This window comes from Dasypus novemcinctus, chromosome 4 (genome assembly GCF_030445035.2).
Source record: "Dasypus novemcinctus isolate mDasNov1 chromosome 4, mDasNov1.1.hap2, whole genome shotgun sequence".
Taxonomy (NCBI): domain Eukaryota; kingdom Metazoa; phylum Chordata; class Mammalia; order Cingulata; family Dasypodidae; genus Dasypus; species Dasypus novemcinctus.
Window position 1 is genome coordinate 31,466,989 of NC_080676.1, and position 26,741 is coordinate 31,493,729.

The following is a 26,741-nucleotide window of genomic DNA, read 5'->3' on the forward strand; positions in this document are numbered from 1 at the left end:
TGGCAGCTGTATGTCAGCTGTGGCATTAAGTATTAGAAGAAAGACTGGTAAACAAGCTCTAAGCAGGTTGAACTTTGTGGAACTTAAAAGATTATGCCAACAAGGACTGGGGGGCAGACAGTCTTATCTGTGTTTCAAACCAAGCCATGACTGATCACAGCATCAGCTCTGGGAAGTGGGGTCTGGAAGCCCCTGCTGACAGTGATCTTAACATTCCTGCACAATGCTTTGATTAATGGCTGGCTTTGCCTGCAATTTTTCCAATATGTTGCACACCAATATAATTTCTGTCAGTTATCAGACCCTAATGTCTTCCAGACTCTGAAATTGCATTATTGAACTGACATTCATTGTCAAACCTTTACGAGATAAACCTGTTTTTCTCATAGTAGAAATGTGTTGAGTCTCCTGTGCTTTGTGTAATGAATGGCCCTTTGGCTGTTATAACACGTTCACTGAAATCCTTCTCTCTCTGTCTCTACCCCTTCTCTCTCTTGCTACCCTCTCCCCATTTCTTTATTTCTTTCCTAAAGAACAAAAATAGAAATACCCTTATTCCTTTATAAAAGACCATATCACAGAGGTGAATCACTATTAGCATGAGTAAGGTGGCATTGTATGGGTGAGTGTCCATGTGCATTTTTTTTAAGGAGGTATGGGGATCTGAACCCAGGACCTCGTGCATGGGAGGCAGGTACTCAACCACTGAGCTGTATCCACTCCCCAGTGAGAGTTGGTTTTGTTTTTAGGAGGTACCAGGGATTGAACTTGGAACCTCATATATGAGAAGCAGATGCTCAACCACTTGAGCTACATCTGCTCCCCTTCATATGCATTATTCAACAAGGCTCTAAGACAGCAAGGCATGTGCAACCCACAGGGATTTCCCTCCACCTTGTCCACCCCCCCACCCTCACTTCAAGCAGATGTTAAATCACTATCACTCACCTAAGTGATAAACATCTTGCTAAAGGTGTTGCAGTCAGATGAATTTTCATAAAAAAGATTCTCATGACTTCAATTTTTAAGTCACAGTTGTGTGTCTACACAAAAAGTGAGGGAGGTGTTGGGGGGAGTGAGGGAGGGGAGCCTCGACTGACTCCCTGGGCAGTGTTATGCTCTGAGTAGATGTAGTAGGACACTTAGAGAGGAGGGGAAGCAGCACAGGGGGAGCCTAAAGACAGCTGAGGCTCACGTCTCTGTCACCAATGGACAGTTGTTGGGTCAAATCTGAATTTGAACTTGAACTATCTATGAATAATTCTACTAGCATCTTTTTCACTGCTATTCTTTGAGGTCTTTTTATACCTGTGCCATCTTTTTGCAGTAATCAAGACCTTCAGTTCTGACTTTTCTGTTTTCTATCTTGTGTACATTGCTTTATGCAGTAGAGATGCTCCTGAAACATTGTGAATAGCATGTGGTTTTAAATAACATTCAATTTATCTTAATACAGAAAAGTATAAAGAAGAAAACAAAATGGTTGCAAATCCCATCACCTACATAACCCTGTTAATATTTTTTATATTTACATGGTGAGAGTATATATTTTATATAATACAAAGATGTAAGATGTACAAATAGTACAATTAATACAAGTTGTAAAGCATCCCCAGTGGCCTTAGCAGCACCCTGATCCTTTGCCTCTCCCTCAGCATTGAGCTTGTGCAGTGCACAAAGCGTTATTATAAGGATCTAGCAAGTAGTAAGACATCACCCTGGTCCTTAAAGGGGCTTTCAGTCTCATGGGTTAAAGAATCATAAACAAGACATGTAAATGAGTAGTCAGCAGGGAGCTGGGCAGCCATGAGGTGTAACGTAAATGGCATTACCCTACGCCGTGGAAACACATCACTGCAGTCATCTCCCCTCCCCTGCATTTCGCATAGCTAACCCCATGACCGGAAACATATCTCAGATCTCTTTGCCCAACTTATGCATTTATAAAATAGTTATGTGATAATTCCTCTCTGGCTGATGAGTTATGAGAACTGAATGCCAGAATAGATCAGAAAACACTCCATAACACATAAGGCATACCTTATGTGTTCCATTGTTCCAATGAAGTTCCATTTGTCATCACTACTATTATTTAAAGGTGTCTTATGGAGAACCAATTTTGGCAAAGCTCAAATTTGACCCACAGCTGCCTTGTGTTTGACTTGCAGTTTTTAAAAAATAAAAGTTACCAACATTTAAAACCATGTTAAAATGACTTCCCTTGAAAAATCTGAAGAACTGTTCACAGGGAGTGCGGTGATGTGGAACTGTATGTACCCCCAGAAAATCAATATTCTTTTTTTTTTGTCTTTATTTTTTTAATGTTACATTCAAAAAATATGAGGTCCCCATAAAGCCCCCACCTCCCTCATCCCACTCCTCCCCCCGTAACAACAACCTCCTCCATCATCAATATTCTTAAAGTTAACCCATTCCTTGGGTATGGACCCGTTGTAAGTAGGGTCTTTTGAATGAGGCTGCTTCAATTAAGGTGTGACCCACGTCATTCAGGATGGGTCTTAATCCTTTTACTGGAGTCTTTTATAAGAGGATGAATTCAAACAGAGAGAGAAAGCCACAGAAGAAGCTGAAATTGATGAAACCTGAAAGAGAGTAGAGAATAGCAGATGCCATTTTTCTCAGCCTCAAAGCTATAAGCTAATAAATTCCCATTGTCAAAAGCCAACCCATTTTTGGTATTTGCTTCCAACAGCCTCTAAAACTAAAACAGGGGGCCTTTTTCCCCTATGGCAACCTTGTTCAGAGTTGAGGAATTGTTGTCCCCTTATCATATGCCCCCTTATCATGTGCCACAAATGCTCCAACTCCTTTTACAGCCCCAACATTGAAGACATGTCATTTGTCACTCATTATCATGCTTGCCCTTTCATAGAGTAGAAAAATATTTTCAGAACCCACATTCTTATCAAAAGTAGGGAGGCAGGAAAGCTACTCTAAGAGGTCCACAAGATTTTTCTTATACCTGGCCTGCTTCCCTCAAGGCACTGAAAAGTTTGCAATCCTAATTCAAGACCAGTAGAATATTTAAACCGAAGGAGACCCTGGAGGTTAGCAAATTTAAAGCTCCCAGATGCCTTCTGATTGATCATTATTAAAAATTTTTAATGCACCAGCTTTAAGTTAACACAGAGCCACAATGACATTTAAAGGAATTCGTGTCACACAGATCACATTTTTTCTTGGTTTATAAACTTTTCACTTGATTTATAAATTTTTCACTATACACATCAGTGTGTACTGTAATACTTTTAAAGGGGGCAAGTTGATAGGGACCATTCAGAATACAAAAACTTAAGCACTGGTCACAGAAGTTATCCCTCCTGGGGGCTGAGGAGAACAGCATAGTTCAAAAAGAAATGCTGGTTATTGACGGTGTGGGTCCAGGTGTGTGATCTCGGGCAGGTTGTTATCCTGTCTAGTTTATAATGGGTAGTGTTGAGTTACATAACAAAATAAAATGTCTAGCATATAGTAAAATGCTTAAGCAGTAGGGACTAGCATTGTTATTACTATTATAGTAATAATTCTGGATTCCCAGTTTTTTTAGTCATTCTGCACAAATGTGTTAAGCAGTGTAATCGTGGATAAGACACTTGAAGCCTCTGAGTCCCATTATCCTCATCTACTTAAAGGAGGAATAATACCTGCCTGTCCTCCTAGATGTTAGAAAATCAGTTGCAGGTGTGTTTGTGAGCCACTTTGTGGAGTTTATTACACTGAACAAATTATTACTAATTTGCTACTAATTCAACTGAGAAAGTTTTTAAATTATTTATAACTAGGGCTTTAAAAGGAACTTATGATATCTGAACTTATTTAACCTTTATTAGATATGCATTTTTCTCAAGCTCATCAGATGAACTAAGTGTCTAATGTTATGCAACCAAAATATTTAGATAAGTCCAGAATAGCTTTTCTTGTGTACCTTTACTTTGTCTGCATGGCAGAAATTAAATCTGTTGAGATAATGCTGGTTTTGAAGAATAGACTAATAAATATTTAGTGTTTGTGTATTTTCCTTAAGGAAAATAAGGACACCACAAAACCTGTCAGTTTTGCTAAAATACAAACTGAGGTCAGAAGCAGATGCAGATTGCTCATGTACTGTCCACCACAATATACTTTTTTTGCTTCACAAGAGTCATCACTCGGGAAGCTGTAGGGAGGCCCTCATTTGCATTGTACTGGGAGCCTGTTCTAGAGGAAAGAACTTGGGGCGGGCCTGGGCCTTACCAGCAGGGCGCACGTGAGCATGTGTTATACACCTACCCTAGTGTCTTCACATTTTGATCAATGTATAGAATGTACTTTGCTACAATTGGTATCTCTCTGCTATGGCAGTCAGTATCTGGAACACGCAACGTTATACAGTGTGATACAGAACTAGGTTGACCTGCTTAGAGCAAGGCATCCAGAGCTATTGTTAGATCTGAACCAGAGAGAGTGTAATTGTCCATTCATCCTTCCATCCATCCATCCACTCATTCAGCTTGCAATGTTCTGGACACCACCATTTTAGTAGGGAAACAAGCAGACAATATCCCTGCCCTTGTGGAGTTTAGATTTTATAGGAAGAGATTGACATTAAACAAATAATTTAAATAAATAAGCAAAGTATTTACATATTGTGGGTTATGAGGACAATAACTCTCGTATTGCCCACAGTGATATACCTTAAAAGAGAGGAGATAATATCTCCATTAGCGCAGGCCTCTCTGAGGATGTCAATCTTGAGCTAAGACATCACTGTGCATGTTAGCCAATGTCAAGGATGGGGGGAAAGTGTTGCAGGCAGAAGGAATGGCCCAGTGATGACAAAAGGCTTGTAAAACGGGTAGTGTTTAAGTTACATCACAAAATAAAATATCTAGCATACAGTAAAATGCTTAAGCATTTTGGATATACAAGCCTATACATAAATCTTATGTATATCCAATATAAGTAAAGCAAAACTTTATACTCTAAATTGCTCATTAATAATTTGTAAGCCCCTAATTGGACTATAAGACCCTGAATCAGGACACTCCAAGGAACAAAAAATCCAACATGAAAAACCTTAAACAATATGGACATTTATTGTCTCACAGAAAAAGACCTTAGAGGCAGGACAGTTCTGGGCTGGTTCAGCAGTTCAGTGTGTCCTCAGGAACCCAGGCTCTTCTTTCTGCTCCATCACCCCTGCAGATTGCCTTGACCTTGAGGTGTTTCTCCTCATAGTTGCAAGATGGTTACCACAGTTCTGGGAAACACATGGAGACCAACAATAGACCAAAGAAGCAGATCATTTTCTGCATTGTGTCTCTTTCATGAGAGGGAAATCATTTCCCAGAAACCCCCAGAAGGCATACCATTGAGTGCCACTAGTCAGGAGATCAGGAAAGCAGTATTTGGGTTTTTCAGTTTCTGTTGGAGAAGATAAGAAATAGGCTCTGCCAACAAGGGATAACAGGGAGGAGAATGACCCTCAAGGGATAGAAACACTGAATTTGTCTTCCTACTCCCAGTTCCAGGAACAGACTAAACCTCCACAGTGTCATATTTGACATAAGATACTAGTTGTAATAAATGGTTTGTGGGTTTTTTTGGTTGTTGGTGTTTTAGTAGGTACTGGTGATCAAACTCAGGACCTCATACATGGGAAGCAGGCTTTCAACCACTTGAGCTACATCTGCTCCCCATAAGTGTTTTATTAAACCTTTACCTTTACCTTTTTTTTTTTTTTTTTTTTTTTTAGCTCTCCTGGCTTTTCTGAAATTTGGAATGTTTTGTCTCCGGGAAATTTGAATGTACTGGAGAAGACCTAGAGATTTCCTTTCACTGTTTAGTTTGATTATTAGTTCTGGGATTATTTGTTAACATAACCATTGCAGGGAAGCGGACGTGGCCCAATGGATAGGGCATCTGCCTACCACATGGAAGGTCCGTGGTTCAAACCCCAGGCCTCCCTGACCCGTGTGGAGCTGGCCCATGCGCAGTGCTGATGTGTGCAAGGAGTGCCCTGCCACGCAGGGGTGTCCCCCACGTAGGAGAGCCCTACACACAAGGAGTGTGACCCGTAAGAAGAGCCGCCCAGCGTGAAAGGAAGTGCAGCCTGCCCAAGAATTGCACCGCACACACAGAGAGCTGATAGAACAAGATGACGCAACAAAAAGAAACACAGATTCCCGGTGCCTCTGATAAGGATAGAAGCAGTCAAGAAGAACATACAGTGAATGGACACAGAAAGCAGACAACTGGGGGGAGGGAGAGAAATAAATAAAAAATAAATCTTTTAAAAAAATAAAAATAACAACAACAAAAAAACATAACCATTGCAATATCTATTTCAAGACAGAACCAAGAGCTTTGTTTTGCGTTCCTTTGCTCTACCTCACCATCATCAAGTGTTAATGCTTGATGAGATAGTGAAAAGCAGGACATCTTAACAAATAAACAAGTTAGGTTAATTAAACAGAGGGAGAGGTGTTCCAGGCAGAAAGAACATTGTGCACGGAGGCACATGGGTATGAAAGAACCCAGTCAGGGATTCTCCTGGAGTTTCCTGTGGCCGTACCACAGTGTGGGAGAGCAGAGGTTGAAGGGATATATGCTGTAGTAGAGAGTTTGGACCTTTTCCTGTAGGCCAGTGGCTTTCTGATTGTGCTCTGGACTGTCTTCAGGATCCAGGGAAAGGCTTTGGAGTAACCATGTGAGGGAGGGGAAGAAACCACCTGGTTGACCTCTGGGCCCCCTCCCCACTCCCATTCCAGCCAGAGCTGCTCTACCTTTGTCTGTTAGCTGTATTGAGCTGCCATATAAGATTTATTTTTCTAGAAGGGGAGAGAGGGCAGTGGATCATTTCTGCTGCCAGAAGAAAATTTTGAAATTTACTCACATAGGTGGTTAAGAATCACTAAAGGAGAGTGATATGAGGAGATCTGTGTTTTAAAAGATCTCTCCAGTGACATTATAGAGGATTAAACTAGAAGCAGAGAGAGCAGGTAGAATTAATGAGGGTCTGAATTCATATAGTAACATAGAGATAGAGGGTAGGGGCTAGGTATTTAAAAAGCAGTATGGAAAGGTCACAGAGAACAAAAGGACTAAGGAATAGGGAGGAAAGTCTAGGATAATGCTCTCAGTTTAGTTGAGGAGAAGTAGGTAAATGGTGTTCCGTGGACAAGGATTGCAAAAGTGTACAGATGTGTTGGAAGGGTGGGGGTGGATGCTGGTGAGGCTCCTTTTGTGAGTATTTACTCTGAGGTGCCTACTTGGCAGTTGGTTTGGACCTCGGGAGCATCAACCAGCCTAGAGGCATTGACTTAGAGGCTAATGGAATCTAAGGTCAGGGACAGGCGTACCCAGAATGTAGTGTGAGAAGGGAAGGGATAGACTGCGCCGAGAGTTAGAGTGATTTACTTCTCCCAAGCTGTATAATGTCTAATAAAATAATGTTTTTATTTTACCTTTCAAAATTTAAGAAGGTGCCTTATGAGGGAATTTATGCTCAGATTGTGCCAGACACATTAAACCCTCCAGATGCTTGAGGATAAAGTAAGAGGATGATTGAAGACCAAAATGCAACGAACATCAAAGACTGAGAAAAATAATTCCTATTTTTATGAGTTGTGCTTCTGTTTACATTTTCAGTCTTATAGCTGTTTCTTTTATGTTAAAAATTTGCCTTCATAATTCCTAAGATTAGTCTTTTTTTCTTTTACAAGGTTTTTCATATCAGAAATCTGAGTTAACCAACATTTTATATGTGTCCATTTCTGTTCAGGGCAAGTTTGAGTTAAATAGACTTAAAAATAGAATTTCAAACAGAACTTTAATAACTGAATATGCTAATTATTCTAATTATTCTGCTCTTTCTATGGAACTATATTTTTTATTTCTATCTAAGAATGCAGTCTTGTTTCTATGAAGACTAAAGAGCTGTTCAGATGCAGTTTACATTCTTGTTATGGTATATGACCTTCTTAATGAAAAGGGTAATTTTAATGAAAACTAATTAATGAATAATTTTAATTAGTACAGGAGTTGTCAGTTTGGAGCAAGAGATGAATGAGTTCTGCATTTAAGAGTGAGGGGAAGGAGAAGAGGGAGGCAGGCAGCACCAGGCAGGTAAGTGAGGGCAGGCTCCAGCTTGACCAGACTGTTCAACTGCATTTGCTTCTATACGTTCTTATTCCAAAAAGGATCTGAGCCGAGACTGTCCTTCTCTATCATATGTGGACTCAGACAGGCAGGTCTTAGTGTTGCTTGCCTTCTCACGCTGATCAGCTCCCATCTCCTGTCTAGCTAGGCCTCATTTCCTCACCACCCAAGGTATTTCTGCTTCTGCCTTCATAGTCTGTCCCCTCCACACCCTGGGGCTGACCTGCTTCTGGCCATCAGTCTTTGCTGTCAGACTCTGCTTAGGTAAACTTGACCTTCCCAGACAGCAGCAGCTCCCTCGTGGCTCCACAGGACCTGGCTGTTGGCATCTGCCGTTTCCAGCTTTCCCAGGCCTTTTGTCTGAGGAACCCACCCCTCATCCCAATCTCCGCTCTTTGAATGGAAGCTTCACAGAAACTCAGCAGCAATGAGAAGCAGAAACTAGGTTTTGATTGTCTGCAGCTTCAAGCCGATTTTGATTCTCACCTAATCCTTTTAAATATGACATGTGTTTAAATTAAGATTAACAGAGACAAAAATGATTTGGGAAAGTGATCATGTAATCCTAGCCCATTTCAGTGACACTCTAACATGATTAAGAAAATTGACTGTCAAATTTGATCAGGATTGTTGAAGTGAATGACCACCATCCCTGGAGTGGCTGGAGTCGGAGCCTCACCCAGCAGGAGTGGTTTTAATGACTGAAGAATCCAGTAACCACAAAAAGCAACTGAACATAATGCATTACTGACCTCCTCACTGCATCTCTCTTTTGTCTTTCAGGCACAACATGTTTGATTGCTCTACTCTCAGATAAAGACCTCACCGTGGCCAACGTGGGTGACTCGCGTGGGGTCCTGTGTGACAAGGATGGGAATGCCATTCCTTTGTCTCATGATCACAAGCCTTACCAACTGAAGGAGCGAAAGAGAATAAAGAGAGCTGGTGAGCCTGTAAACACGGTTTGTTGGTGGACAAGGCAGCTTGCTTGAGTTGCTCCCGGGACATAAAATGTTCAGTTACCCAGTCATTAGTAGGTCAAACAGAGGCTGCTGCTGAGGTGGCTGACACTTTGTTACATTTTCTATCAAATAAATGATCACTGATTTTACCTTTCTTCATGGCCAAAGATTGCAAAAGGCCAAAGAAGCCCTTTTCCAATTTGAAGGCTAAGATCACTGGGCCCCATCCCATTCTCATCTCTTTGCATACCGCCCTTCCCAGCAGACACACCAAACAACTAAGCAGTCCCCAACAGAATCTTGCTTTCTGATACCTCTGTGCTGTCCCCCCTATCTAGCGGATAATAGTTACTTGTCTTTCAGTTTAAGGGTATCAGTTTGGAAGCCTTCCCTTCCACACTGTGCCAAATGCTCCCCCAGGCTGGGTTGTCAAGTGCCCTTCACTTTTTTCCCCTAGCATCCTGTGTGGACCTCTTTGTCACCTTTTGCAGTGCGTGGACATTCCTAGTTCCCATACTGCCTTGCCTTCCTGACTGTGAGTTCTTCGAGGGCAGGAACTAGGTCCTGCTCATCTCTACACCCCTAGCACCTAGCACAGTGCCTGGTCTAGGTTAACATTTCAGAGAGAGGTGCCTTACTTGTTCATTTATTCAACATTCTGGGGGCTGGGGATAAAACAATCCTGTTCCACCCCCCTCACCCCACTCCCCCCCAAAAAAACTCATGCAACTTACATTTGGGAGTTAAGGGGGGCCAGATAGACATTCACATAAAAAATAAATAAATGATATATAGTGTGTTAGAAGGCAGTAAATGCTGTGGAAAGGCAGAAAGCAAGTAATAAGGAGATGGGGAGTACCAGGGGGTTGCAATTTTAAATAGGATGGTCAGTGTCGGCCTCACTAAGAAGGTACCATTTGACAAGAGACCTGAGGGAAGATTTGCATTTGATTATTACATTTCATAATTAGATTTGTGGAAGATTCCTGTATACTGTGGATAGGAGGAATTTTGCCTCTCCTCAGATGGCAGGTACAGCCGATTGGCTCTACGTAGAATGCCAGGCCACAGGTCTGCCTGCCAGGGTGGGGCAGGGTGGGGGGATGCACCACATCTCTGACCGGAATCAGCCCCTGCTGTCTGGGTTAATCTGCAGGTTGACTCTCACTCTCCACAGGTCAGCTTCTGCCCAGAACCTAATCAACATTCAAGCTTTCACAGGAGGAAGCTATACTGTTGAGTCAAAAAATGTTGAATTTCATTACAATCCCCTGCTTCAGTGATTGCTTGAGACACAGAACAAGATTTAATGAAAGTTTTAGTCAGGTTTGCTGTTGATGGAATAGAACAAATGGTGTTTAGGAGCATCTGTCAAGTTTGATGAGCTCCAGGCAGTATGAGCTAAATCCTGCAGCTTCCTTACTTATGAAGACACAATCTCCACGGAAGAGCCTGCTGTGACCCTGCATTTAAGAAACAGCCCAGTCTCTTGTGTGAGCACAGGCAGGGATGTGCACACGACATACCTGGAAATGTCATCTTAGCAACCAGTGCTCTGTTCTGAAATGTCACTCCCATTTTGTCCTCCCTCTCCTTCTCTGCCATATGCTCCACTGACATCCTCCTCCACCTACCCATTCATTGCCTTGATTCTGTGTAGATGTGAATTTTGACTCTGTTTCCAAGGAGGTTAGGCTCACCTGCTGTGTTCTTTTATATCATCTGGTCAAGGGTGTATTTTATAACAAGGCTAAAGGGACAGTTAATTTGTTTTACCATCTTTAAGTGTGTTTTCTCAGACACCAGCCCTCCTTTCAAGACCTCTTTCCCCCTCATGTTTAGCATGCCAGTAAGCTTCAACAGGCTGGGCCAAATCCATGCTGGTCTGTAATCAGCTGCCGTTTATAGAATGCTCACCACGTGCTAGGAGCCAAGCCTTGCACTTTACATATACTTTTTCTTTATTTGCGAGGTCAACGGTATTACCCTCATTTTACAACCAAGGGACTGGAGCCTCAAAGAGGTTGAGTTGCCTGCCCAAAGACAGGTGAGACCAAATTGAAACCCATGTCTGTCCAACTCCAGAGCTCTTGCTCCTGCCCACTGTACCATGCTTACTAGAATGATCTCACTACAGTCCTGTCCAGGAAAGCCCTCACTGTCGTTCATGACCCGGCTTTAATCCCTCTCTCTTTCCTGATCATCGGAACCAGAAGTTATCCTTCTTGCCTCCATCTCCCTACAGCGTTTAACAGGGACCAACCTCCCTCTGAAAGAATATGCTGTATAGCCATTAATACATGTGGTTTATCTCTCCTGCCAGATTGTCTACTTCTTTAGAGAAGGGTCTAGGTCATGTATAACTTCATATCCTGCAAACCACCTTGCATGGAGTAGCTCTTTAATAAATATCTGATGAATGGTATGTTAATGAACAAAGTTCCATCTCCCTTAAAGACATAATAATAATAGGTAATTTTACTGAGTGCATATTATGTTTAAACACTGTACTAAGTGACTTAGATGGCATAGCTCCTTTATTTCTCACAACAACCCAATGAATTGGGGACTCATTTGTACCCATTTTGCAGCCAGGAAAACTAAGGATCAGAGAGAGAGTTTCTTATCCAAGGTCATGCGTAGCTAGAAATGACAGAATGAGGAATCAAGTCCAAGCAGTGTAATCCCAGAGCCTGAGCCTTTAAACATTGTACCAAAATGTGCTTTTCTTTAATTCTGACATTCTTTAGGGGGTTGTTTTGAGATCTATATGGGCATACCAAACAATGGCCTCAGGCTAAATGATGTCTTTCAGTGTATTCTCTGGTGCCTACCCAGAGAATTTAGCATTCTTTCACCACTCTCCTCATGCTCCTTAGGGTCACTGTCAGTCACTGAGCTGCCAAGGTGTTGTTAAATTAGAACGGAGGCCCTCCCCCAGTCTTCTTATTTATATATTCTTGAAGGCCTTCAAGATGCTTAAGATGAGAGCATTAGGATCTACTGATAGAGTGTCAAACCCCAAGCCATGCAGTCAAAATGCTGCTCAGTATCATTGGCAGCGATGGCAGGGGGAACTACTCATGGCCCCCAGCTCGTGTCCAGTAGGTCAGCCCAAGAAACATGTCCCCAGCTGTACCAGGTGTTGAGATGTCAGCCAGTCAAGCTAATGGGCTCATTCTCTCTTTTCAGGTGGTTTCATCAGTTTTAATGGCTCCTGGAGAGTCCAGGGGATCCTGGCCATGTCTCGGTCCCTGGGGGATTATCCCCTGAAAAATCTCAACGTGGTCATCCCTGACCCAGATATCCTGACCTTTGACCTGGACAAGCTCCAGCCCGAGTTCATGATCTTGGCATCAGATGGCCTCTGGGATGCTTTCAGCAATGAAGAAGCTGTTCGATTCATCAAGGAGCGCTTGGATGAACCTCACTTTGGGGCCAAGACCATAGTTTTGCAGTCATTTTACAGAGGCTGCCCTGACAATATAACAGTCATGGTGGTAAAGTTCAGGAATAGCACCAAAGCAGAAGAGCAGTGAGCCCTTCGGGGCTGTCAGCTGTCTTAGACTAAAGGACTTTCAACACACTGGTCTCTTTTAATGTAGTGAGAAGTGTGGGAGTTATAATTAGGATCAACCATCCTAGACTTGGATTTCCCCCTCCCTGGTGGTCTTAGGTCTGTATCAGTGATGAACTTGAGGGTGCTCTTGGCCAATGTATTTGACAGGCTGGAAAATGGTTTCTTCTTCTTTTTCCAATCTTTTCACCCGATGTTCAAAATATATAAATAGATAGCTATAGATTCACACATACTGAATGAACGGCATATTTGCCATGTATTCTCCTTTTAAAATTCTTTTTTAAACTGCTTTCGGGGTCCTCCTCATCAGCCTTTGTGTCCTCTCCTTGGAGTTGTGGGCAGGGCAGGCCTCCCAACAGCTGCAGGACACGGGCCTCAGCAGTACCTGTGAGTCAGCAGCTGATGAGCAGCCCCCTCTCTGCTGGGAGCTAGAGCTTGTCCTGCGAATGACTCTCTTATCCTCCTGCATCTAGGCATTCTGCTCCCAGATGCAGATTTGGAATGGTGTATTATTTTCCTCAGCTGCTTTGGAGACTGCAGGACGTGGGGAGGATGGGAGATTGGTGGCAGCTGCCTTCATAGCAGAAAATAACCTTTCCGCTTGTTCCTTTTGTTAAAGAGACTTTGTGTACTACCTGACCAGCCTTTGTACAGTTTATCCTAATTGTGCATGACCTTAGTAACCTTTTACTTACACTTTACCTGATGTAGTGGGCAGCTGGTAAACTTCACCCCAGACACCACAGTTTTTCTTCTTACGTTACTAATAAACCATATTAGAGGAGGTTCGAAAGAGCAAGTCACGATGGTGGTACTCCACCATGATTCCATCCTTAAGGATAAATAGTGGGAAACAATGCGGAATGAGTCACAGTGCCCCTTGGAATGTCTGCTGTTTGCATTGGGAGAGAAAGGAATGTGCTGGTAAGGTTACCACCCTGAATGGAGCTCCCACTGCCAGTTTTTGTGCATTTGTTTTTTTCCCCCATCCTAGTTAGCCTTCAAGTATTATTCAAACAGTGTTTTGAGAAACAGCAGCCTAGAAGTATGTCCACCCGCCTGTCAGTGTTTCTTTGAAGCTGGGTGCAGATTTCCCAGCCAGGGTTTGGAATTTGGTGGTAAACAACTGGGATGTGCTTCTCTGTAATATTTGGTTTTGAGTTACACTGGGTAGCTTTCCCCACGCAAATGCAAACCTGTCCCACGCAGCCTGCAGGGGAGGCAGCAAAGGGACACCTGGGCCCCACATGCAGTGGGGCAAGCCAGCAGCTGGGAATTCAAGTGAAACCATATTGATCAATAGCCCAGAGTTATTTGGGGACTGGACTTTCTGCCTTCCATTTCCTGTCACCAACGTCTTGTCTCCAACCTCAGTATTTTACAAGTTAATTTACAGAAAATGCTGGGTCATCCTGTTTGCCTGACTGAGGCAGCTCAAACAGCCAGTCAAGATTCACATTGTATCCCCACTCCTTGCATCTGAAATGGCAGGGTATCAGAAGTGGGCGTCTGTCATTATAGCTTCTCACCGTCCCCTTTCACTCACCTCCTCCTGCCCTTCTTTTGTTGTGGCGCTTTCCTGAAGCAGGTTCCAGGAGAGAACTCAGGGGTATGAAAAGATTCCTTTGAGCTGCAGAAGACTGCAGTCTGTCTGGACTCCTCCAAGCACTTACCTTTCTTTGACTGCAATGAAAAATAATAATAGTTTCCCAAGAGGTTTTGTTTACTTAATGTATTTTCCATTACTGGAATTAGAATCTTGGTTTTTTTTTCAGCCATAGAATGTTCAAGTACAAAATATCTGCTATCATTTTAGAATTAAACATTTGCTTTTTGAGAGACACTGGCATTTGGATACGTGCACTGGGGTGGGGAGTGGGGAGAAGCATGTGGGGAATTAATGCTGGTTGTGATCAGTGATGGGACATGTCAGGCCAGGTGGCCTGAGTTTGCTGGGAGACTTAAGATGTCCTGACTCTGGAGAGTTACCAAAGCCCACCATCTAAATTCATGAATAAGTGGTTTCAGCATTTTCACAGTACACAGTCACATTTTTACCCTAACCTAACACAAAAAAAGAATAACAAAGGGAAGACACTTTTAAATTCCTTGATCATTTTAATTATCTAAAATAAAAATAGTAGTATTTTGGTATAGAATGAAAAGAAAAGCTACTAAATTAGTAAATTAGTGTTTATCCTACAAGATTTCTTAATAGATGGTGCTGAGTGTAGGAGTTGTATAACTTTCCCTTTAATTGAGCTCCACAAGGCATCTTCTAAATTTTGCTTTGTAGAATTATAATAATTCATGTCTGACTTTGACCAAATAGTATGTGTATTTCCATTGTCTCTTTCTGCCTCTTCACACCCCCACACACCTCCATAGCCTTTGGCATGTAGATTTTTAAAAGATAACAGTTCTCTGCAAAATGGTAGCATTTTGATTACTAGTCACATTTGTTCACCTTGTTCCCTTCCTTGGAGTCCTCTTGGAGTTCTTCTCCCTGACCCTTTCCTAGCTCTGCAGGTCTGCGACAGCACTCCTGGGGTGCCCTCTGGCTCTCTAGGGCTGCTCTCAGCTCTCTAGGGACAGGGAAGATTGAATCTAGCCAGTAGGCAAATTGATTTGGGAAGTTTGCATTTGAAGCTTCCCTAAACAGCACTGCCAAAGCTTTGGAGTTGTCACCTGAGGCTGCTTGGACTACCTAGCCCCAGTTCGCTTTGCCAATAGTGCCCATGGTGCCAAATTTGGGAATTATTTTACAGTCTTTTACAAACAAAGCTGGGAACAACCTCATGTTTATGAGCCCCCAGAAAGATGTCAAGCCCCCAGTTCCCAGCAATGCACTGATCTGCTGCTCCACTGGCAGTTTGTACTCTTAAAATGGGTTTAGGGCAGGGAAATTTTTTAAAATATTCATTGTATTTGCAATTCTTTAATCAAAAGAATAAACAATACTTATATAGAAAGCTCCACAGCTAGTCCCCAAAACCTTCATTTATTTTATATGACCAACTTGCCCAAGAAACTTGCTTTTAAGGTCACTGTTCTAATACATGACTGTGTGGAGTACGTATACAGTCATGGTAACCAGTGGCTACATTCTGTTCCTTGATGTGGATTAAAGGTTGGGCATCTTGAATCTTGTATATGTAGTAAGAGTATTACAGGGAGTATTGTGAAGAGGCATATACAAGCTAGATAATTTACAATATGTCTTATTTAATACAAGTACCTAGTTTTAAGTGTAAGACCTTGGTTCAACCCACATATATTTTGTGCAAATGGCAAACAGGATTGAATTTGAATGAGAGTGATGACATTTCAGTTCAATCTGAAGTGATTCCAGTAAATTGATTTCATTATCGGAATGGATCACTGGGGTATCTTGTAGTGCATAAGGGATTAAAAAAGAAAGTGATCCCTTTTTCCTTTGCCAGATATACCTTGGTTTTTCTGATGTTTTCCCCCTGAATAGTTTACAGATCTCCTAACTCTCTTACAACTATTAATTCAGAAGGTTTAGGTTTAGAAAGGGCAACATTTCATTATATATTTGAAGGTATAGAAATACAAGACTTTATTTTCTGATGATTTCAGAAATATTTTTTTTCTCATTTTGACCCATGATCAGACTGTCCTTAATATTAGCCTATCCTTAATATTCCCTACCCCTTCCCCAAATTGCCTTAGCACACCACACCAGCATTCCTTGACTTAGCTCTGGAGAAATGACATAACTGATAGATACCACACTGGGGCCTGTTTAATTACCTGTGGTTTAAATCATTGATATCTAGATGTCTAGAAGTAATAGAATCCAGTGCTCCCCAAAATGTGTTTCACAGAACCCAAGTTCCAAAGATGCCCCTCCAGGTATATAGGGTTCTGGGGCCAAATGAGTTTGGGAAACATACTATCTTGGAAAATAAGTGCATATAAGCACATCAAATCTCCCAATTAAATGTACTATGGGGGCAAGGGTGGGAGATCACACCGCATATGTAACCTAAGTTAGCCCAGTGTTTCCTCAATTAATTTGATCATGGAATCCTTCTTCGAGTAATATCTATTAACATTCCAAGGAATTACTATGTTGTTCCATAGAACCCACTTTGGGAAATTCTGGTATATCAAATATTGCTGTTATTTCATTCACCATGACTGGTAGGAGTAGTAGTACAATTTCCAATTTAGAAGCACCAGTCCTTTTACATAAGAAACAGGCTTATTAATAAAAGCAGTGTTAAGAAATAGTAAGATTTACTATGACCAGTAGCAACCTCACATTGAGAATGAAAGCTTATGTAAAATAGCAGAAGCCAATATCATATTTGAACCTTTAAACATCATCTCCCTCTTGCCATAGCTAGGCATTTCTCAAATTCATTCCAAGAGTGTTCAGTTGCTTTTTTGCAGTTATCTTTGCTTTCAGGATTGAATCAAAATATTTCTAAATTTCATCACTGCATGGTAGTGTAAAACAATTTTTAATAGAGAAAGAAAAGGCACAGTTGGTTTTTAAAATTTTAACAAATTTTTTAAATTCTCCATTTTATTATAATGGAAATATAAAGTATTAGCACTTATTTACTCTCTCTGCTCTGTTGTTCTCTCAATTAGAGCTTATACTTTCTAAAATTCCTTTCCCATGCCATCCGACCTTTCACATTTTATATATATAGTTAAGCTTAGCAAGTTATCTCTTGCCTAAAATGTAAAGTTTGACTATAGCTCTATAATTGGCACTCTCCACCTGGGTAATGTATTTGAGAAGATATGAGAGGTAATCTCAAAATGATGGATGGAACAAATCTAAGTTGAAAACTTGGTACACAATGAATTTAAAGTAAAGCCATTAATTTAAAATTCTAATATTTAAGAATATACCTCTTTATTCATGAGTTTTTAAAAAAGTAAAATTTTGCGTAGTCAACATGGCAGAGTTTGAAGGGTAAGGGTCAATTTATACCATGAGACTTCCATTAATGTGTATTTAAACATTTTTCTCATATGTAAATTTTTTGTACATTCTTAGTAATGTTAATGCTTTGTCCATTATTTTTTTTACCACTGTTAAGCTGCAAACTGTTTAACCATGATGTGTTTTATGTGTTCAGTAACAGCCATACCATCCTATGTACAATCACTTTATTAAATCCAAGTTAAGGACTTTGAGGAGAACATGCAGAAACCGTTCATTTTGCCAAATCACCATAAGGCATTTTCATAATTCAAAATTCCAACAAGCCAGCATGCAGCAAAGGTATAGATTATATTTACAGAAGTCTGTAATCTGGCATTATTTACATCAGAATCCCATCTGACATTTGCCTAATCCCAATTAATCTCAAAACCTCCAACAGCCAACATCCCTAGCGCTGAGCACAAGCAAATTAGTGCGAATGGTTCTGGTGGCAGATTGTGGGGAACGGGACTAAGGGGTACAGGACCATCTGCCTGGGTCACTCGCCTCTGTAGGAGAGGGAATGTTTCATCACCTTTTGTCATGAGCCAATGCAGAAATTAAATGTGGTATCATGCAGTATCTCAAAATATTTCTTTTTGACTAATACTTTAAAATGTGTTCATGCAGAAGCAAAGCTAGTAAGTAGTAAGAGTCAAGGAATTGGGAAAGAAAACTTTAGAGGATCCAAACATTAAAATATAAAAAGTAAGTTAGCCAAATTTTGGATTGTCAAACTCTTACCATACATAGGTTATATTTAAAGCAATTAAATGGACCAGTCAAAAGCAGCACATAGATCAAGGGCTGCTGTTCCCACTTTTCACTTACTCAGATGACAGGCTTCCCTTTTAAAGTGTTGGCTAATGCTTTGCTTATGTATTAATGAAGATGGAATTTAAAGCTTTCTTTATAGGAGTGATGGCACAGGTGGAATCACATTTAAGAAAAATAGTTTGGAGCACTTACGATGAAATAATACTGAAAAATTAATTTCCAGTGTGGTCTAAATTTGAATATAAAGAAAAACATTTTAAGAAAATATAAAAGGTAAAATCAAAAGAGAATAATATATAAAATATTTTAAATTAAGGGGGCATTTTTCATGACTCATGCTCTCATATTTGTGCTGAGATAACACTGAATTTAGAAAATGTAACAGTTATTTGTGAACTAAAATTATATTCCGTATTCAGTTTTTCTCAATGCAAATGGATAGATGTGGCCTTATCTATTGCTGTCTTAAACTGCTTTGACTGCCCTAAATTCTTTTGTTCACTTTCCAAATCTTGACTGTGACTTTACCCTAAATTCTTAGAATCTTTACATCTTTAAATTTGTTTTAAGATAATAATTTAGACAGAATTATAGACCTTCCATTTTAGTGTCCAACCAAAGTCAGATAAAACATAGTCACAGCTAAAAGTGACAGTGAGTTTTAACATACTTGTATTAATAATTTTCCAATTGCCAATATGAAAACCAGGGAGCGCTCAATTTAAAAATGAAGAAGTAATTTCACAAAAACAAGCTGCACAGTGATTTAATGTTCTTGCTTCTAACAGAGTTTTCTAGTCCATATAATGCAAAGGGTCATGTTTGCTCATGTAATTAAAAAAGAAAAAAACAACCTAATCCTATAAAAATGATGTATTAGGCATCTATAAGCCAAGAGAATAATGTCTTTTGTGTAGGTTTTAAATTCCCATCTGTCTTAATATATTTAGGCAGAAATGGTGACTCCCTATTGGAATAATGAAAAGGCGTAAACCTTGGTAGATGGAGAAAGGCTAGAATCATGGGTCATTAAGCAAGAACACTCTATTTAGGCTTGAAGACTATAATCAAACAGTCTTTAAGAGTCTTTATGTATGTATTTTTATCTTGATTATCCTTTTACCTTAGGTACATATCCAGAAAATGGGATGATAAATACAAAAACGGAAAAAACCCTTAAGGTTTGCTTCTTTTCTAGAAAGCAGTTTGCCCTTTTTAATTTATGTGAAACAGCTTTTTACATTGAAACACTAAAATCATTTCTTTCAGTTTTTTCTTCATTAGGAAAGCAAATGGTGTGATTTATAACACAATTTCAGTTCAGGTGATGGAGATGAAATCTATTTAGCAATGACTCAACATTCCCATGGGCAACCAAAGAAAAAAAATAAAAACAAAGAAAATTTAGTAAGTTCAGAAAAATACTGATTCTCTTTTCCAGATAAGCCTGGAACATAGTAATTAAACAATTCCAAAACACTCCAATGTGAACTACATCCATATACATTATTCCGTATAGTATGTTTTGTTTTTTTTTTTTTTTTTTAATTTTTTTATTTTTTATTGACTTTGTAATAATATTACATTAAAAATATATATGTGAGGTCCCATTCAACCCCACCCCCCCACCCCCCCCCTCCCCCCCCCCCAACAACACTCGTTCCCATCATCATGACACATCCATTGGATTTGGTAAGTACATCTTTGGGCACCTCTGCACCTCATATACATTGGTTCACATCATGGCCCATACTCTCCTCTATTCCATCATGTAGGCCCTGTGAGGATTTACAATGTCCGGTGATTACCTCTGAAGCACCATCCAGGGCAGCTCCATGTCCCGAAGACGCCTCCACCTCTCATCTCTTCCTGCCTTTCCCCATACCCTTTGTCCATTATGTCCACTTTTCCCAATCCAATGCCACCTCTTCTATGTGGACACTGGATTGGTTGTGTCCATTGCACCTTTATGTCAAGAGGAGGCTCAGATTCCACCTGGATGCTGGATGCAATCCTCCCATTTTCAGTTGTAATCACTCTAGGCTCCATGGTGTGGTGGTTGTCCTTCTTCACCTCCATCTTAGCTGAGTGTGGTAAGTCCAATAAATCAGATTGTAGGTGCTGGAGTCTGTTGAGGCTCAGGATCTGGCTATCACATTGTCAGTCCAGAGATTCAAATCCCCTAAATATATCTTAAACCCCAACATTAACTGCACCTCCAGCACATTAGCATGAAAGTCTTATGAAGGGAGATCCCATCTGAGTCCAGATTCATCACACATAAACACCATTTCCAAAGAGGGGCCATCTGCCCTGGTAGTTAACCCCATCGGCCATGACCATAACTCCCATGGGTCTCTTTAGCCCTCAAAGGGTTTGTTTTTTTTATGTAAGCATGAATGCCTTTATAACAGATTGAGCCTACCCAGGAACAAATTTAATTGGAAAAGTCACTTTTTTTGCTGTGAGTCTTCTTATATATTTTATTCTCTCATTTATTAAAAAGAAATTTTTCTGAGCATTTACCATGTGCCAGGCACTAACTGCTTAAGCCCAGTGTTTCTGGTGACAAGCAGGCACCATCCCTGCCATCTTGACACGCGCAGTCCAGTGGAGGCCAAACAGATGTCACAGAGCTCGGTATTGGCTGAATGGGGTGAAAACGGTCATATTTCATTATTTCCTCCAGTGGATTTAGATTTATGAGGACAGGGCAAAATTACATAAATGGAGGGTTAATGGTAAGAGATGGGGAATATTTTGCCCATACCAAGTGAACCGCATCAGATAAACACTCCTTCTTACTAGGTCACTCGTTTGCCAAGGATGGAAGTGGTGGGGAGACAAGGAGCCTCTGTGGAGGAGAGCAGGGTACCACTGGCAGCCTCTGCCCAAAGGGACAGCAACCTTAGGGGCCCAGCAGCTGTATGGTCAAAGCCAGAATGTCTTGCTTCAGGATCCTTCTAGAGAAAGGAGAGAATCCCAGAAAAATAGAAGAGGGAAGATTAGAATGTCTCTCCACGGCCTATTTTTGTTCCCAAGAGATTATAGTGTAATAATACCATGTCCTAAAAGAGAACCCAGAACTGAGAGGGTTTATCATCAGTATGTAAGTTGGTTACCCCAATGTATAGAAAATTAACAGGAACGCGAAGTATTTCTTGATTTCATATATGAACAGTAGACTAAACACCAGGTTTTTTTAATCATAAATTTGGTATCCATAGTTACTTTACACATTTCAGTGACTAGGCATGGAATTTAAGTTTTGAATTTTGAACAAAAATAGCAAGATCTGTTTTCTGTATGGCAAAACAAAACTAAATACCAGACTTTTATTGTTAACCACAGGAACTACCGTTTCTTTCTAAATTCTTTATCTGCCTGGTCATCTTGCCCAAACATCTCTTCCTGTTTATGCCAATGGCTTTTTAATCCAAGTAATATTTGCTATTGCTAAATTACATTAGTAATGTACTGAATTAGTATCTCATTATAATCAAAGTGAGTTTTGTTGTTGTTTTTAATCATGAGAACATATAAAAGGAAACTCAAATCCTTAAGCTAATTTCTGATTTGGCAAGATTAAAACCACATGTGGAGCCCTGTTATTAAGGAAGGAAAACAGGGAGGATATGGGTGGGGAGGGGAATAAGGAGGAAGGGAAAAAGACATAATTGCATACCATTTGTTACGAATAGTTTCAGGTCTCAAAAGTTCTGAAATCTTATTCTTCTGAATCTTGAAATAGTGACTTTGTGGAAGCTTTTATTTATACCAATTTCAACCTCACAAAATTTTTTCCATCTGCATTTTCTTCTCATTTTAAAAAATCCGAAGTTGTTTGTTTTTTAAAAAGATACTAAGATCCATAACTTATTAGACAATGCTTTCTTTTAGGAATCTTCTAATGTTTTTTAATAATTAAATCATAGGTCAAGATGGCTCTGCTCCAATCAATCAGGCTTTTGGGCAAATTAGTGCTTAAAACTATCCATGATAAATAAACACAAGAAAACTTGGCAAAATCTCATTACTTTTGGTACTCCTCAGAGATTTTTATATCTACTGTTCTATATTTGTCTCTAAGAGACATTTGCAACAAAGTTAAAATGTCAATTTGTCGTAGCATTAACTGTAGTAGAGTTCAGAGAAAGTGGCAGTGCACGGTCACTCGAGATGCATGGTGTGTCCTTCAGGTCCCTTTCATGTGTGCTAGGGGTAGATTAGCTTTGTAGAGACTAATGTGTTTTCATGCAATCATTGATTCTGTGTTGTTGTATACAAAATGAACAGCCGAAAATTCACCCTTGATGACAAGATTAATGCAAAATAAACACATTAAAGTTATTGGACTTTACATATGGGACTGCTGCTATTTTCTTTTGGTTGAACTCATTTTCCATTATAAGGTCTATTCTGGAATTTTACAGTTTCTCCATGCTTTTGAATTGTGTTAGCTGTTAAGTTGGGATTCCACATGGAAAGTGCAGAACCAGCTCATGGGCAGGGGACAAGACCAAAGCATAACAGAAATATGAGCTTTGAGATATTGAGACATTAAATGCTTTTATTTGGAACAGGAATAAGCCTGGCTCTGGTTTGAAACAACATAATTTAAAATATATATATATATATATATATATATATATATAAATGTATGCAACAAAAAAATGCTTTTTGTTAATATAACACCTTCTTTAGCCAGCTTTATACCACAGCAAAATTTACGTGGTATAACCAGTATAGGTGATAAGGCTCCTGTTAGCTCACGTACGTGCTGACTCCAACACGTCATAGCACACCTCCGGGAAAAGTGTTCAGAAAGAACATCCATCTGGAAAGGTTTTCACATGATGCAGGAAAGAACTGGGGAATTTGGAGAGATACATATATATATTCCAGTCGGCCTCCAATCTGTACACACACATATACACACATGTAATACTAGGCATTCTAAGTCAAAATGTTCAAACACATGAACAGGCCTGGGACCTTCACCAGGAACAATAAAAATCAGTCACCAGATTGCCGAATTTGGAATTGGGTATAACAGAGCAGAAAAAATGTAGACTTGGATTATTTTTCTCCTTTTTATTATAAATAAAATTTGATAGCCATGGTAGAAAATGTGTTACCAAATTCTGGGCTTCCAGTCTTTTCTCTGAGTGGAAAATTTCTACCACAGAAATCACGGGTATGACTGCAGATTTCAGGATGGATATTTGCCATCAGATTATGCACTTCTCCAACACTAGCCTCACACCCAAAGAAACAGAAATCAAGAGCCACACACCCTCCACCTTCACATAAAACAGTGGGTTGTGTTTATTCTCTCCCTCCCTACCACTGCTCAATTTTAGATGGATAGCAGTGATGATTTACCTGTTTGTTGTTGTCGTTGTTGTTTTGAGGTGACAGCGGCAGACCCTGAAAGGGGCCTTTAGGATTAGTGGTGCCTCATGGAATTCAAGGGCAACTCATAACAAAGACTCAAAACTACCAAGGAGTCTATAGGGACTCCTAGTCATGAGGGACTAAATGGTATTAGACTAAGCCATCCACTGTAAACAACTATACAACCAGACAAAATATATTAGGCAACTGTTCTCAGGCCTTGGACCACAAGCAGTGCAAGGCAGCAATCCCTGAAAGAAGAGGAAATCACAGTTTGCCCACGACCATCCCAGCTTTCTGTGATGACAATTTTCTGATTGTGGCACAGCAAGTCAGAGTCCAAGGAAAGCTGGACAGAAGTGAGGATGCAGAAATCCATTTGGGGCAAATGAAGTGGCTGGAATCTGTAGAGACTTGTACAAAGAGGGAGCTTCTTAAGTCTATGCATAGATCCCTTGTGAGTCCCCAGCTGAGACTTTACTGCATGTGTGCAGGGCAAAACTAACAGGCTTAACGGAAAGTGGCTGCTGTGGGGTTGAGAGTGGAATAGAAACACTAGAGGTTGAGCGTCACTGGGGGTGTTGACAGTTCTGGCCCAAGCAGAGCACAGAGACCTCATGAGCACGTTAACAACCCAGACATCGGCTGAGACAGAAAGGCTGTGCCCCAGGAGTAAGCAGCAGTGTCTAGGTCAAGACCTTCTTCAGGGCTGTCTTAACTGACCTTAAAACTAAGCCCTGACAAGATCCACAAGGGATTCAGTTGGGAAGTAGAGTTCCAACAAGTTAGAAGGGCTTATAAGCATGGGCAAAATTAAGATGATCATCTAATAACCAAACTATTTACTAGAACAAAAATCAAAACTCTTCAGAGGAAAATAATAGATCCCAGAACACATACAACATATCACTCACAATGTTCATTACGGTATACAATTAAAAAAAAAAAATGAACAGATGTGCAGAGAAACAGGAATTGTAATTAATAGTCAAGAAAATTCAGCATTCGTTAATAACGAACATTGAGAAGACCAGATGTTGAACTTAGCAAAGACTTTAAAGCGGCTATAATACATATGTCCAAAGAATTAAAGGCAACTGTGGTCAGCAAATAGGAAGTCTCAGCAGAAAAATGGAAAATGAAAATTTAAAATTCCAGAACAGAAAAGTAAATAACTGAAATGAAAAATTCATCGCTTGGGCTTAACAGCAACTTGGAGATGATAAAAAGTCAGTGAGCTTGATCAGTATGATTACCCACACAACCTGCAGAAAAGACAGGCAAAAAAGAATGAAGAAAAATTAACAAACCTGGAGACATGTAGGCTGGTATAAAATGGTATAAGATACCTGTTATTGAAATGCCATAAAGGGGGGGGGGGGCAAGAATGAGGCAGAAAAAGATATTTGAAGAAATAATAGCCATTAATTTCTCAAGTTGGATGAAAACTTTAACATACAGATCAAGAAAGATCAGCAAACCCCAAGGATGCTAAATACAAAGACAGCACACCACAATGTGTCCATAGTGCCAAGACTGAGAACCGCTGCTCTAGAGCAACCAATGAGAAAAATAGTAAAAAGAGATATAACTAAGAAAGCAATAGAGGAATGTAAATGGAATACTAAAGGATAATCTTTAACCCAAAAAGGAGCCTCAAATATAAAAAGAGAAAGCAAATAACAGGATGTGACACTTAAACTCAACCACATCAATAATGACTTTATATAAATGAACTGAACATTCCCCAATGGGGAAAGAAATGTCATTTTAAAAATTCCTGCTTGGGTAAGTGGATATTTGCATGGAAAAAAATGAACTTCAAACACTTTCCCATTCTGAAAAATATTTGAATTTGAATTGGGTAGTAAACTCGAATGTAAAACCCAAAACCATAAATCCTCTACAAGAAAACATAATAGAAAATATTCCTGATCTTGGGTTTGGCAAACATTTCTTGGACGGGGCACAAAAAGCGTGAGCCCTTAGAAAAGAAAAAAAATTTGTAGGAATGTACAATAGCATGAACACTTTGAAAAACTGTGTCATTTTCTAATAAAAAACATTCATCTACCCTATGGTCCAGAAATTCCATTCTTAGGAATTTAAATAAGAGAAATGGAAACATAAATCCATAAGACTTGTGTAAGGATTTTCATGGCAGTCTTATTCATGATAGCCCCACACTTAAATTGACCCCAAAGGTAAAAACCAACTGTTGTTTGTTCATATAATGGAATACAAGCAATAAAAAGAACCTTCAGGTGCACAAAACAACATGGATTAATCTCAAATACATTATGTTAGGTGAAAGAAGCAAGACTCAAAATAATGCATGAAATCCTAAATTGGCAAAACTGAATCTATCAGTGATAGAAATCAAAGTGTTTGCTCTGAGAGAGGTGGGAATGGGGCAGGGATTGATTGGAAAGTGGCATGAGGAAACTTTCTGGGGTGATGGAAATGTTCTCTATTTTGTCTTAGGTGGTGGTTATGTGAATGTATAGAACTGTTCAAACTCAGTGAACTGGATACTTGAGTTCTTTGCATTTTCTTGTATGTTATACCACAATAAGAAATGCTGTTTACAATAGTATCAAAAAATATAAAATACTTAGGAATAAATCTAACAAAAGACCTCCACATTGAAAACTTCAGAACATTGCTAAGAGAAATTATAGATTTAGAGACAGGGAGACAGAGACGGAGAGAGAGAAATGGTTGGGCTAATGTGTCAACTCAGCCAAGTAACGGTGGCCAGTTGTTTAGTCAAGCAAGCCCTGGGCTAACTGTAATACCAGGGTGTTTCATAGACTAATCAGTGAGTTGATTGCATAGGCTTGTTATATCTACAACCAACTGAGGAGCTTGCTGTCAACGAGTGAGGTTTCATCCA

At 40.0% G+C, this 26,741-nt stretch overlaps 1 protein-coding gene across 1 annotated transcript in view; it reads left to right on the top strand.

The window, feature by feature from the left end:
* The window catches only part of PPM1L (protein phosphatase, Mg2+/Mn2+ dependent 1L), a 337,101-nt gene extending 314,293 nt beyond the window's left edge, over nucleotides 1-22,808 (top strand). Inside the window, exons 3-4 of the mRNA XM_004462293.5 lie at nucleotides 8,944-9,105; nucleotides 12,315-22,808. Of these exons, the coding sequence (XP_004462350.1) occupies nucleotides 8,944-9,105; nucleotides 12,315-12,661 (509 nt within the window). The 3' untranslated portion in view covers nucleotides 12,662-22,808. The remainder of the gene's footprint in view (nucleotides 1-8,943; nucleotides 9,106-12,314) is intronic.
* The last annotated feature ends 3,933 nt before the right edge of the window (nucleotides 22,809-26,741 follow it).